The sequence below is a fragment of the Mustela putorius genome, unplaced genomic scaffold (assembly GCF_011764305.1).
Source record: "Mustela putorius furo isolate JIRA1106 unplaced genomic scaffold, ASM1176430v1.1 tig00003909_pilon_pilon_pilon, whole genome shotgun sequence".
In the NCBI taxonomy this organism is placed as follows: Eukaryota; Metazoa; Chordata; class Mammalia; order Carnivora; family Mustelidae; genus Mustela; species Mustela putorius.
This window is the reverse complement of record NW_025422057.1, coordinates 39,036,688-39,049,622: the sequence shown is the minus strand read 5'-3', so window position 1 is coordinate 39,049,622 and position 12,935 is coordinate 39,036,688. Positions and strand designations below refer to the sequence as shown.

The window sequence follows — 12,935 nt, the reverse complement described above, 5'->3', positions numbered from 1 at the left end:
ACAGACTGTCCTTAAAGAGCCACTGGCTGGAGAATGGGGAAGTAACACTGGGCTGTGCAAGACAAAGTGTGGAGTAACTTTGTACCAACAGGAACTTTCTCAAAAGTGGATTTTTATCAGAGCCTTTAGGACCCAGCTGATTCCTCTGCAGCCTAGCAGCCTTCCTAACTCGCCCTCTCTCACCCTCATGGAAATGTGACATGCAAACCTCTCCTGAAATTTGCTTCTGGGGCGCTCACTGAGGTGTTTAGTCATAGTGTCATTTGAATGAAATCTCAAGGGGAAATAATGAACAGAACGGTGCTTTCAGCCCTCTTCTAATGACCCTGTTATGGCCACACCGCAGTGTCTTCTTTGGGTAGACTCTGCATATGGGGCACTCTGCGCTGCACAGCATGAGCACACTGGTGTGTTTAGAGGATAATGAGGCCCACCATGGCCCCCTTATGAAGGGAAAGTAGTCTGCACTCAGTCTTCCTCCCTGAGATGTTGGGAAAACCATGAAAGAATGGAAGTAAATGAAGGTGCTTCAGAAATGGCAGAAGGTGTCATCTTCCCAAGTGGACGTCTCATTGCCCTCCCTCCTACCCCACTGTCCTCAGGCCCAGTTCCCTAGTGGGGGAACCCAGACAACAAATGGTTGTATTTATACTCAACACCTCGCTCTTCCTGAAGGGAGCTTGAGCTGGGCTAACATGCTGAACTTAGCTAATTGCCAAGTTGGCTAATAACATGGTTCTGAAGCTCTTAGGGGAAGGAATCAAGCCCACTCCAAGTTTGGAAATGGGGAAAGGAGTGAACTATTATTTACTTACTGCAGCCTCTACCTAAAACCTACTTCTCAAATTTTATCCCAGAAGAATTCAGTTGAACCATATGAAATTCCTGGTTTTGTTTATCAAAAATTGTCAACTCTGAGCAATTTCATATGGTTCAACCCAATAATCAACTAATTGGCGAAAAGAACGTTTAGTGAAGTCTAAATCTTTCTGGCCCAGTTCCGGAGCTGGGGGGTGACAGATGGGAACATTCCCTGCACACCTACCTAAAGAGTGTTGGGACCGTCAGAATAATCATACAATGAGCACTTCCTATGCACTTGGCAGTGGACTGGGCAAGTCACTAAATGCTCGGTAAAGACCATGAGCTGCCATGCTCACTGAGAAAGCCACGGGCCTGGAATTCCTGCCCAGGTCAGCATCAGGAGCTCACTTATAAATGTGGCCACCTGTGCATGGCCTTATATAGTACTTGGCAGCACAGATTAGTGGTACAGTAAACTCTGGCTCCCTTTGCTCCCTGGACTCCCCCAGCTCCAGAGTATCTAGTGACAAGGAAGCCCTCCTTCCTCTTCTTGCTCCGCTGAGCCCTCACACCTGGGGCTCAAGTATTCCCTGGCGAATACTCTGTGGGGAGTCAGATATCTCCAGGTTGCAAAAGGCTTCTTGCTTGAGTTTTCTCGTTCTTACCCTCTAAATTCCGCTGGGGACCTGTCTGAGAATGCCAGGGACCCGGGTGTGAAGACACCTACAAATATCACTCTGGACCAGCAGCTCCGCTTAGGCTCACGCAGATTCCTGGACCAGCTTGAAGTCATCACTTTCATTTTACATTTGGGGAAACTGAGGTCCAGTGATGAGGCAGAGTGAACTAGCAGTGGTGCCCTAATTCAACCCAGGTCTCTGAACTTCCAGACCTGTGCCTTCTCCCCAAAGCTCGAGGCTGCTCCGAGGTGCCATCTGTGCTTCACAGCAGGGCAAGGACCGCACAACCCCCCAGACTCCCACACACCACAACCTGTGGAAGTAGCCCTATGAAATGGGGCACAAGCATGCCCACAGCACTTGCCCAGTTAAGGGACCTTTCAGAGCCTCGGAATCCTGTCTGTGAACTGGAGAGCAGACCTTGCACCTTCTCCTGGGGGAGAAGCTCCGCGCGCTGCAGACCTCACCCTGCAAGCCTCCCGCCCCGGAACTTGGGTCCCAGCCGCCCCGACGTGGTCCCGGACACTCCCTTAGCCCGGTCCCTAACCACTCCAGCGGGTCCCGGGGCTCCCCCGGCTCGTTCTGTGCCGCCCCGACGGGGCCGCGGGTGTCCCCAGCCCGGTCGGTCCCAGCCTCGCGCCCCTACCGCGCCGCGCTCAAAGTCGTTGTAGAAGGGCTTGTCCAGGAGGTGCTTCTCGCTGCAGCCCGCAGAACCCACGAGGCTGAGGTAGATGTAGTCGTCGGTGCCAGCGAACCACTGGCTGCCGGTGGCCACGGTGACGGTGTAGGACGGCATGGCAGAGGACGCGAACTCCAGGAGCCTCGGTGCTGCTGGTCCACGCGCGTCGGCACAGCAGCTGCCTCTTCCCCCGCCCTCCGCCAGGCCAGACCCAACCCTCCCGGGACCCCACAAGCCCGGCCCCGCCCCCGCCCGGCCCCCTCCCCTCCCCGCCCCGCCCCGCCCCTGCCGCTCTGAGGGCTCGGACTTGCTGAGGACGTGGTAGGGGTCGCGCGTTCCTGCTTTTCACCCCATGGGCCTGGTGTCTGTTTTAGCCGCCTGGGGACTGGGGACACCTCAGCTGCCGTCCCCTCACCCCTGCATCCGTTCATTCACTCACTCAGCCTCCCATTCATTGTTCTCACCCTGCATCCTTCCTTCCTGCCTCAGCGCCACGCTCCCGGAAGCCCCTAGACGACCCCTTAAAATGAGAGTCGTGTCTACTCTCACCAGGTTCTGGTTGTGCCTGAGGCGATTGCCCATGCCATGGTTTCTTAGACTAGGGGTGCTCTGGGAGTCTACAGGGGAAAGGGGGACTCACCTGGGGACACCAGAGAGGCATCTTGGAGGAGGCTACACCGGAGCTGATACTGAGAGTGGTATCTGGAACACAGACTTCGGGCAGCTCTGGGTTCTTCACAGGCTTGGCTGAGTGTCACCCTGGGCATGCTGCACGTGGGCACCCAGGTGAGTCAGATGCCAGCCGCTCTCGGACTAGGGATTGCCGGTGTACTGCGGGAGGCGGGGCAGCCAGAGCGGGCCAGGACAAGAAAACACAAGTCTGAACACCGGGGTGTTGTCTGGAGAAGGTCAGTGGACTTTGGGGGAAGCGGGAGGCTGGGGAAGGAGTTAGGCTTCCTTAGTGATAGCTTTTCGGGGGGCAGGGGGACCACTGGTTGGAAGTCCTGGGAAAGATGTGGACTCCACAGCAAGCATGTTCCAGACGTTATGGCTGGGAGTTGGGGAGCAGGCTGCCTGGCCCAGTAAATTGGTCGGATTTCAACAGGTGGTGGACTAAGGCCTGAAAGAGATGTTTGTAGAAGGCTTTGTGCCCTAGAAGGAAGCTTCCCATCGGTGGTCAGCCTTCCTACTGCTGTGACCTAATCTGATATGTCTTCTGTGTTCGCCTGCACCTACCCCAACTTTCTTTTCCATTTTCTTGGCTCGCAGCGCCGCGCCGCGCCGCGCCACGCCCCCCTCCTCCCCCAACTTAAGAACTGGGTCTGACTGTGGTGCGCATTCGATAATGAGCTGAACTGAATTAAAATATAAGTTCGTTCCATGTCGGGTGGGTGCGTCAAGTCCCTGGCTTTGTACACTCACTGTTTGGGAGGTGCAAAAAGGCAGGCCTGAGACAGGCTCCCCATTCTGGGATGCGGGGCTCCACCTTGTGGCAAATCCTGCTTCCTCCAATGTCTTGGCAGGACCACCACTCAAAGCAGAGAGGGAACCTGCTGATCCACTTTCTACAGTCTGAGATGAGGACAGTTTTCAGCCGGACTGGCTTTATTCATGGAAAGACAGGCACTGAAGGGGTTCTCTGAGCATCAAATAAGACACGGAGGAATGGTCATAGCTGAGATGCACAGGTGAAGATATCTCAGAATTGGAACCCAATCCCTGCCAGGCAGGAGATAGGCTCCAGGAACCCCCGGTGAGGGGGGTAGTGAAGGATGGCTGTGGAATTGGACTTCACATCTAAGAATGTGAGATGGCTGTTGTTTTTCTTTAAAAAGTAAGTGCAATATTCTTTTTGGACAAAAGTAATAAATTGTCATTGTAGAAATTAAAGAAAAGTGGATATATAAACAAAATTCATAACATGTAGAAAAAGTGGTTAGTAAATATTCCTTATTAGGCATTTTTACACCATTAGGACCACACTATTGTGTGTAATTTTTTTGTATGTCTATGTTCCTTAGTATTGTAACATGCATTTTCCTACATAATTTTACTTTTTAAATATTTTGACAACTGTATAATCAATTATATGTATATACCACTTTCTTTTCATTAGTCCACTATTACCCGTCATTTATGTTGCTTTCCCTCATTAATTGCTATAGTACATATTTGGTGCTTAAAACATTAAAAAAATATTTTATCTATTCATTTGACAGGCAGAGATCACAAGCAGGCGGAGAAGCAGGCAGAGAGAGGAGGAAGCTGACTCCCCGCCAAGCAGAGAACCCAGTGCTGGGCTCGATCCCAGGACCCCGGGACCATGACCGGAGCCGAAGGCAGAGGCTTTAACCCACTTAGCCACCCAGGTACCCCGGTGCTTAAAACATTTTAAAAAAGTTTTAAGATAGGGATTTAGAAACGGATCAGAGAGTATGAATATTCTGAGACCTTTGTAACATGTTATTAAGCTACTTTTCCAAGGACTGTAGTAATTTATACTTATGCCGCTTACTGTAATGTATAACATGGAATGTTGCTTTCATAGAAATTTTGGCATCGTGGGGTAGTTTCTAAAATATCCCTAGATCTTGTCCCTATTGTCTCTGTCCTGGTTTAGGCTTTCAGGATCTCCTACACAGACTATAACAATGGCTTCCTACCTCATCTCTCTGTCTTTAGCCTAGCTGCCCCCCTCCCTCCGATTCTCTAACCGGAGTAGTTTCCCTGTAGCGTAGATGGGATAATCTCACTACCTGACTTACAGTCCATCATTGCTTGCTTGCATTCCTTCCTTCCTTCCTCCCACCCTCCCTCTCTCTCTTCCTTCCACCCAGCTTTATTGAGATGTAATTTGTATACTATACAATTCACTCATTTAAAGTAATGGTGTTTAGTAGTATTCAGAGAATTGTGAGACCATCACTACAATCAATTTTAGAACATTTCTGCCACCTCATTAGCAGTCACTTTCCTTTGCCCCCCTCATCTTTCCCGCAAAGGGAAGCACTAATTTACTTTTTGTCTATAGATTTGCCAATTCTGTACATTTCCTAGGAGTAGAATCATACAATATGTGACCTTTTGTGGCTGGCTTCTTTCACTTACCATAATGTTTTCAAGATTGATGCATGTTATAGCTTGCATTAGTAAGTTATTCTTTTTTGTGGTTAAATGATATTCCATTTTATGGATATGGATGTGTCACATTGTGTTTACGCATTCATCAGATGATGGAAATTTAAGTTGTTTGCACTTTGGGGCTATTGTGAATAATAATGCCATGAATATTCATGTATAAATTTTTGTATAGGCATATGTTTTCATTTCTTTTTGGGAGATCATTAGAAGTGAATTGGGGAATCATATGGTAACTTCATTTTGCAGACATGTAGATTGTTTTCTAAAGTGGCTGCACTATTTTACATTTTCATAAGCAATCTGTAAGGTTCCATTTTCTCCACATCCTTTTCAACACATTATATTCTCTGTGAAGTGGTATCTTTTTTTTTTTTTAAGCAGCCAAAAGTAATTTATTTTATTGAAATGCAGAGAAATTAATTATCTTGATTTGAACAATTTAAAACCCTGTAAGATTTATGTAATAAAGTGTTTGACCCATTTTTTGTGTGTGATATTTGATTGCTAACAGAGTTTAAGACATAATGCTCTCTTTTTAAAAAAAATTTTTTTAAAATTAATTTATTTATTTTCAGAAAAACAGTATTCATTATTTTTTCACCACACCCAGTGCTCCATGCAATCCGTGCCCTCTATAATACCCACCACCTGGTACCCCAACCTCCCACCCACCCCCGCCACTTCAAACCCCTCAGATTGTTTTTCAGAGTCCATAGTCTCTCATGATTCACCTCCCCTTCAAATTTCCCCCAACTCCCTTCTCCTCTCTAACACCGCTTGTCCTCCATGCTATTTGTTATGCTCCACAAATAAGTGAAACCGTATGGTAACTGACTCTCTCTGCTTGACTTATTTCACTCAGCATAATCTCTTCCAGTCCCGTCCATGTTGCTACGAAAGTTGGGTATTCATCCTTTCTGATGGTGGGATAATACTCCATAGTGTATATGGACCACATCTTCCTTATCCGTTCGTCTGTTGAAGGGCATCTTGGTTCTTTCCAGTTTGGCGACCGTGGCCATTGCTGCTATAAACATTGGGGTACAGATGGCCCTTCTTTTCACTACATCTGTATCTTTGGGGTAAATATCCAGTAGTGCCATTGCAGGTCATAGGGAAGCTCTATTTTTATTTTCTTGAGGACTCTCCAACTGTTTTCCAAAGTGGCTGCACCAACTTGCATTCCCACCAACCATGTAAGAGGGTTCCCCTTTCTCCACATCCTCTCTAACACATGTTGTCTCCTGTCTTGCTAATTGTGGCCATTCTAACTGGTGTAAGGTGGTATCTCAATGTGGTTTTAATTTGAATCTCCCTGATGGCTAGTGATGGTGAACATTTTTTCATGTGTCTGATAGCCATTTGTATGTCTTCTTTGGAGAAGTGTCTGTTCCTATCTTCTGCCCATTTTTTTTTTTATATGATTGTCTGTTTTGTGTGTGTTGAGTTTGAGGAATTCTTTATAGATCCTGGATATCAACCTTTTGTCTGTACTGTCATTTGCAAATATCTTATTGGATTTCCCTTATGGCTAATGATGTTGAGCAACACTTTTTGCCCATTTCTATATCTCCTTAAAGAAATGTATTTTCAGCTCTTGACCCATTTATGAAATTAGCTTATTTACTTTTTATTATTTTATTTTTGAGCTGTAAGTGTTCATACATCCTGGATAGGATGTAACAATATTATCTATATGTGTTTTGTTGCTTCTGTGGTTTGCCTTTTCACTTTTTTGATGGTTCTATTTGAAGCAATATAGTTTTAATTTTGAGTAAGCCCAATTTACATATATTCTTCTTTTGTTGTTGAGGTTTTAATACCACATCTAGGAGACTGTTGCCTATACTAAGTTCACAGAAATTGACTCCTGTGTTTTCTTCATAGAATTTTATACTTACAGTTCTTCATTTAGACCTATGATCCGTTTTGCCAGTTTTCATGAGCGGTGTGATATAACGATCCAAATTCTTCTTTTGCATGTGAATATCCAGTTGTTGTGGCATCATTTGTTGATGAGTCTCCCTTGAATTGTCTTTGTACCTTAATTCACTGTAAGTGTAGGGATTTATTTCTGGACTTTCAATTTTGTACCTTTGACCAGTATGTGTATATGTCAGTGCCACACTGTCTTGATTACTATAACTTTATGGCTAGTTTTGAAATTGGGAAGTGTGAATTCACACTTGTTCTTTATTTTTTGAGAGCATTTTGGCTATTTTGTGTCCTTAGCTTTTTCTTACAAATTTAGGATCAACTTCTCAATTCTACAAAAAAGAAAAAAAAAATAAGGTGGGATTTTGATTGGGATCACATCGAAGCTATAGGTCAATTTGGGAACTATTGCTATCTTAATATTAAGTCTTCTGAATGAGGTATGTGGGATATGTTTCAAATTATTTAAATCTTTTCTAATTTATTTCAGTAATGTTTTATAGTTTTCAGTGTGCTTTTTTGTTATTGAATTTATTCCTGAATATTTTACCTTTTTTTTTTGAAGGAATGCAATTTATTTTTGTCCCTCCCTCTCCCCTGCTTTATTAAGGTATAATTGACAAATAGAAATTGTATATATTTAAGGTATACAGTGTGAGGTTTTGATATGGATACACCGTGACATGATTACCACAATCAAACCATTAAGACATCCATCACTTCACATAGTTGTTTGTTTTTTGTTTGTTTGCTTTTTTGGTGTGGGGAGGACACTTAAGATCTATTAGCAAGTTTCAAGTATGCAATATAATGTTATGGACTGTAGTCATCATGCTGTACAATAGATATCCAAAACTTATTTATCTTATAGCTGGAAGTTTATACCCTTTGACCAATATCTCTGCACCCCTGACCCTGGGGACCACTGCTCTCTTCTCTGGTTCTGAGTTTGGCATTTTATATTCTACATATAAGTGAGATCATACAGTATTTGCTTTCTGTGTCTTGCTTATTTCACTTAGAATAATGTGTTCCAGGGTCACCCGTGTTGTTGCAAATGACAAAAATTCCTTTTATATGGGTGAATAGTATTCCATTGTGTGCATATATGTATATACACATACATATACTATACATACATATACATACATACACATATGCATATATATATATATTGACAAACACTTAGTTGTTTCCGTATCTTAGCCATTGTGAATAATGCTACAATGCACATGCGAGTCAGATACCTCTTTCAGACCCCCATTTCATTTCCTTTGGATCTATACCCAGAAGTAGGATTGCTGGATCATATGGTACTTCTGTTTTAATTTTTTGAGGAATCTCCATACTGGTTTTCATAGTTCCTGCATCAATTTACATTCCCACCAAGAGGGCATAAGGGTTCCCTTTTCTCCACACTGTGAACACTTGTTATCTATTGTCTTTTTGTTAGTAGCCATCCTAATAAGTGTGAGGTGGTACCTCACTGTCGTTTTGATTTGCATTTGTCTGATGAATAATGTTGAATATCTTTTCATGCACCTGTTGGTCATTTGTATGTCTTTGAAAAAAAAGTTTATTCAGATCATTTGTCAGTTTTTAACTGGGTTGTTTCTTTGCAATTGAGTTGTAGGAGTTCCTTATATATTTTAGAGATTAAATTATTCTATCTTCTTTTCATACTTTTTAATAACTTTTTTTATAAATGCATAATGTATTATTAGCTCCAGGAGTATAGGTCTGTGAATCATCAGGTTTACACACTTCACAGCACTCACCATAGCACATACCCTCCCCAATGTCCATAACCCCACCACCCTCTCCCTACCCCTCTCCTTCAGGCCATCCTCAGTTTGTTTTATGACAGTAAGAGTCTCTTATGGTTTGTCTCTCTCCTGATCCCATCTTGTTTCATTTATTCTTTTCCTACCCCCCAAACCCCACATGTTGCATCTCCACTTCCTCATATAAGGGAGATCATATGATAGTTGTGTTTCTCCGATCGACTTATTTCACTAAGCATAATACCCTCTAGTTCCATCCATGTCATCACAAATGGCAAGATTTCATTTCTTTTGATGGCTGCATAGTATTCCGTTGTATGTATATATACCACCTTTTCTTTATCCATTCATCTGTTGATGAACATCTAGGTTCTTTCCATAGTTTGGCTATTGTGGACATTCCTGCTATAAACTTCAGGTGTGCATGTCCCTTCAGATCACTACGTTTGTATCTTTCCAGTAGTGCAATTGCTGGGTCGTAGGGTAGCTCTATTTTTAACTTTTTGAGGAAACTCCATGCTGTTTTCCAGAGTGGTTGCACCAGCTTGCATTCCCACCAACAGTGTAGGAGGGTTCCCCTTTCTCCACATCCTCGCCAGCATCTGTCATTTCCCGACTTGTTAATTTTAGCCATTCTGACTGGTGTGAGGTGGTATCTCATTGTGGTTTTGATTTGTATTTCCCTCATGCCAAGTGATGTGGAGCACTTTTTCATGTGTCTGTTGGCCACCTGGATGTCTTCTTTGCAGAAATGTCTGTTTATGTCCTCTGCCCATTTCTTGATTGGATTATTTGTTCTTTGGGTGTTGAGTTTGATAAGTTCTTTGTAGATTTTGGATACTAGCCCTTTATCTGATATGTTGTTTGCAAATATCTTCTCCCATTCTGTCAGTTGTCTTTTGGTTTTGTTGACTGATTCCTTTGCTGTGCAAAAGGTTTTGATCTTGATGAAGTTCCAATAGTTCATTTTGCCCTTGCTTCCCTTAGAGATTAAATTCTTATCAGGTATATTGTTTGCAAATATTTTCTTCCATTGAATGGTTGTTTTTTTCACTTTATTCATTGTTTCCTTTGCTATGCAGAAGAGTTTTAGTTTGATGTAGTCTAACTTATTTATTTTTGCTTTTGTTGCTTTGGGTATCATATCCAAATAAGATTGCCAAGAACAATGTCAAAGTACTTTTTCCTTATGTTTTCTTCTAGGAGTGTTACTGTTTCAGGCCTTACATTTAAGTCTTTAATCTATTTTGAGTCAATTTTGTATATGGTGTAAGGTAAGAGCTTGTTTTCATCATTTTGCTTGTGAATATCCAGCTTTTCCAACATCATTTATGGAAGAGACTATTCTTTTCCTATTATGTATTCTTTTTTGTTTTTGAGATTTTATTTATTTATTAGATAGAAAGAGTGCAAGCAGGGGGAGGGGCAGAGGGAGAGGGAGAAGCAGGCTCCCTTAAGGGATCATGACCTGAGCCACCCAGGCACACCTCCCCATCGTGTATTTTTGGCACACTTGTTATAGTTTAGTTGGCCACATATATGGGTTTGTTTCTGGACTCTCTGTTCTATTCAGTTGGTCGATGTGTGTGTTGCTCTCATTTGATTGTTTACTTTTTATTGACTTGACTGGTCGGTACAGTGAAGTCTGTTTCCTCTGCAGTATGGGGGGCTCTGCTGTCACTCCACAGGATGCAGACTTGGGCACGTGTATTCTCAAGCGGGATGACAATGTGTTTTTTTTTTTTTTCTTTGTTTTGTTTTGTATTGTTCTTAGCACTTCTTTCTCTGTGTCTCTCCCTGTCCGCTAAGTTTTTTGCCTCTTTTGGTACCACATCCTACTATTAATCCTATTTTAATTGCTGACTGATTGCTGTTGTTCTTGACAGTTCCCTGGGGAATAAATTGCTTCATGGTAAGATCCAAATAAATTTGGACCCTTTACAGCAGTAGTCTCTGAGACTTGTATTTGAAGTTTGTTTCAATCTGTTTCAGCATTTCAACCATGAAAACTTTTCATGGTGGTCTCCTTTCTTGGTTTCTATTGTATCCTTCTAGTTGGTTAATACTTTGGATTATTGCTCCCGGTAAGCCGGTGTCTCCTCTTAATCGCTTCCTGCCAAAATCTCTACTGTTTTTGATAGCATCCTTAGATTGAACCTCCCCATGCTCTCTTCCAAATAAAGTCAGTCCTCTTAGGGAGACTTTCTTATGATCTGCCTCTCTCTCTGGGCAGTACCATGCCCCTGCTCTGGAGGTAGGTTGGAGAAAATGGCATACTTTTTTCAGATGATTTCCCTTCTTTATGAGTGGGGCAGTAGTCCCTGTTTTTCTGCCTTTCGTGGCATGGAATCTCCTCTCGTGGCATGGCATTCCCCAATTATGAGTAACCTGGGGGTAAGGACATTCAGACCACAGTATTCTTGGCCTGCTGGGCCTCAGAGAGAGCTCATACCCTAAGGGTAGGGACTGGGAGCCAGAGAGGATCTTTCAACCTCTTGGCCAAGCTTGGCTAGAATACAGCTTTTGTAACATAGAGCCAGATGAGATGAAAAATTGTGGTGGTCTTTGCCTCCTGGAAGGCACTATAACCACTATAGGCTGGGCTGAGGGATTAGGGAGCCTTATCTTCTTTGCTGGACGTCCCCAGAGTAAAGTATCTGTTTTATAGGGCTGTGTGGAAGGAAGAAAGGGAGTGGGTCAAGGCTAAAATGCCACAGATTCTCAATACTCTTACTGAGGTCAGCAGCTTTTCTTGAATAAGTGTTTCTTCATTTTCTGTATGACTTTAGGACAATATCTCCTCACTTTCATATTTTTTGTTCTGTTTTGTTTTTGATTCTCACCAGTTATGGTGGCTTCACTCTGGAGAATGTCTGCGGAGCTCCTCGTGCCATCATTTTGGAAATGCTTCTTGCATCCTTGCTTTCCAACCTGAAGAGTGAATCCTTTTTTCAAAAGGAATCCTACACGAAAGCAGGTAAAAGCAGAGATGCTCTGGTTGAACATAAAGTGAAATAATGCAGGGATTGGAAATGCTGATTGATTGGCTTTTCACCTCTCATTGCTATCCTCCAAGCCCTTGATACAAGTGGGAACATTTTTAAGGATCATTTGCCTTTAGGGTGAAGCACTCACTCTATGCACTGGTCCTTCACAGTCTTGCCTCCCTGCAAGGGCAAGGGTTCACTCACTCTTCCATCCTTCCCATGTGTTTTGGTCAGGGTTCCATCAGAGACATAGGATCAGAAGCATATGTGTATACAGGAAGAGCTTTATTGTAAGAATTGGCTTATGTGACTGGGGGTGTTGGGTAAACAAGTCTGAAATCTATAGGTCAGGGTATCCAGAAGGGCAGGTTGGGAGCTCTAAGGCCAAGCAGCTATCCACAGGAGGAATTTGTTCTTCTTCAGAGAAAACTTAGTTGTGTTCTTAAAGCCTTTCAACTGATTGGATCAGGCCCACCCAGATAATCCAGGATAGTCTCTATTTACATAAAGTCAAAAGGTTAGAGATATTAAGCACATCTACAGAATATCTTACAGTAACACCTAGGTTAGTGTTTGTTTGGATGACTGGGTCGTATAGCCTAGCCACACTGACAGAGAAAACTGACCTCATGCTACATTTCAACTATTCTGCTCTTTCCTGAACACTACTTCTTCTCACCCCTTGAAGCCTTGGCCTATTTCCTTCCTTTGTCTGAAGTACTCCTGGCTTCTTTCTCTGTCTCCTGATTTCCTCCTCCAAGAAATGACACCAGTGTTGCTTCTTCTGTGGAACTCTCCTTGGCAGAGCTAGTTGCATGTCTTCTGAGCTCCCACAACTTTTGCTCCTGCCCATATTTTGGCACATTGACCCTCTGTCCCATGGGCACTTGCTTCTGTCTCTATCTCCCTCAACATATCCTGAAGT

General features: G+C 43.4%; 1 protein-coding gene across 3 annotated transcripts in view; it reads right to left on the bottom strand.

Moving 5' to 3' along the window:
- Window positions 1-2,902, bottom strand: part of ALOX5 (arachidonate 5-lipoxygenase) — a 43,125-nt gene extending 40,223 nt beyond the window's left edge. The window contains exon 1 of one of the 3 annotated variants that reach the window (XM_013063157.2): window positions 2,804-2,902. In XM_013063157.2, coding sequence (XP_012918611.1) covers window positions 2,804-2,824 — 21 coding nt within the window. In that variant the 5' untranslated portion in view covers window positions 2,825-2,902. Of the gene's footprint in view, window positions 1-2,130; window positions 2,384-2,803 lie in introns of those variants that run through there. The other 2 variants (XM_013063158.2, XM_004765879.3) reach the window with 2 other exon arrangements.
- Window positions 2,903-12,935: the final 10,033 nt, after the last annotated feature.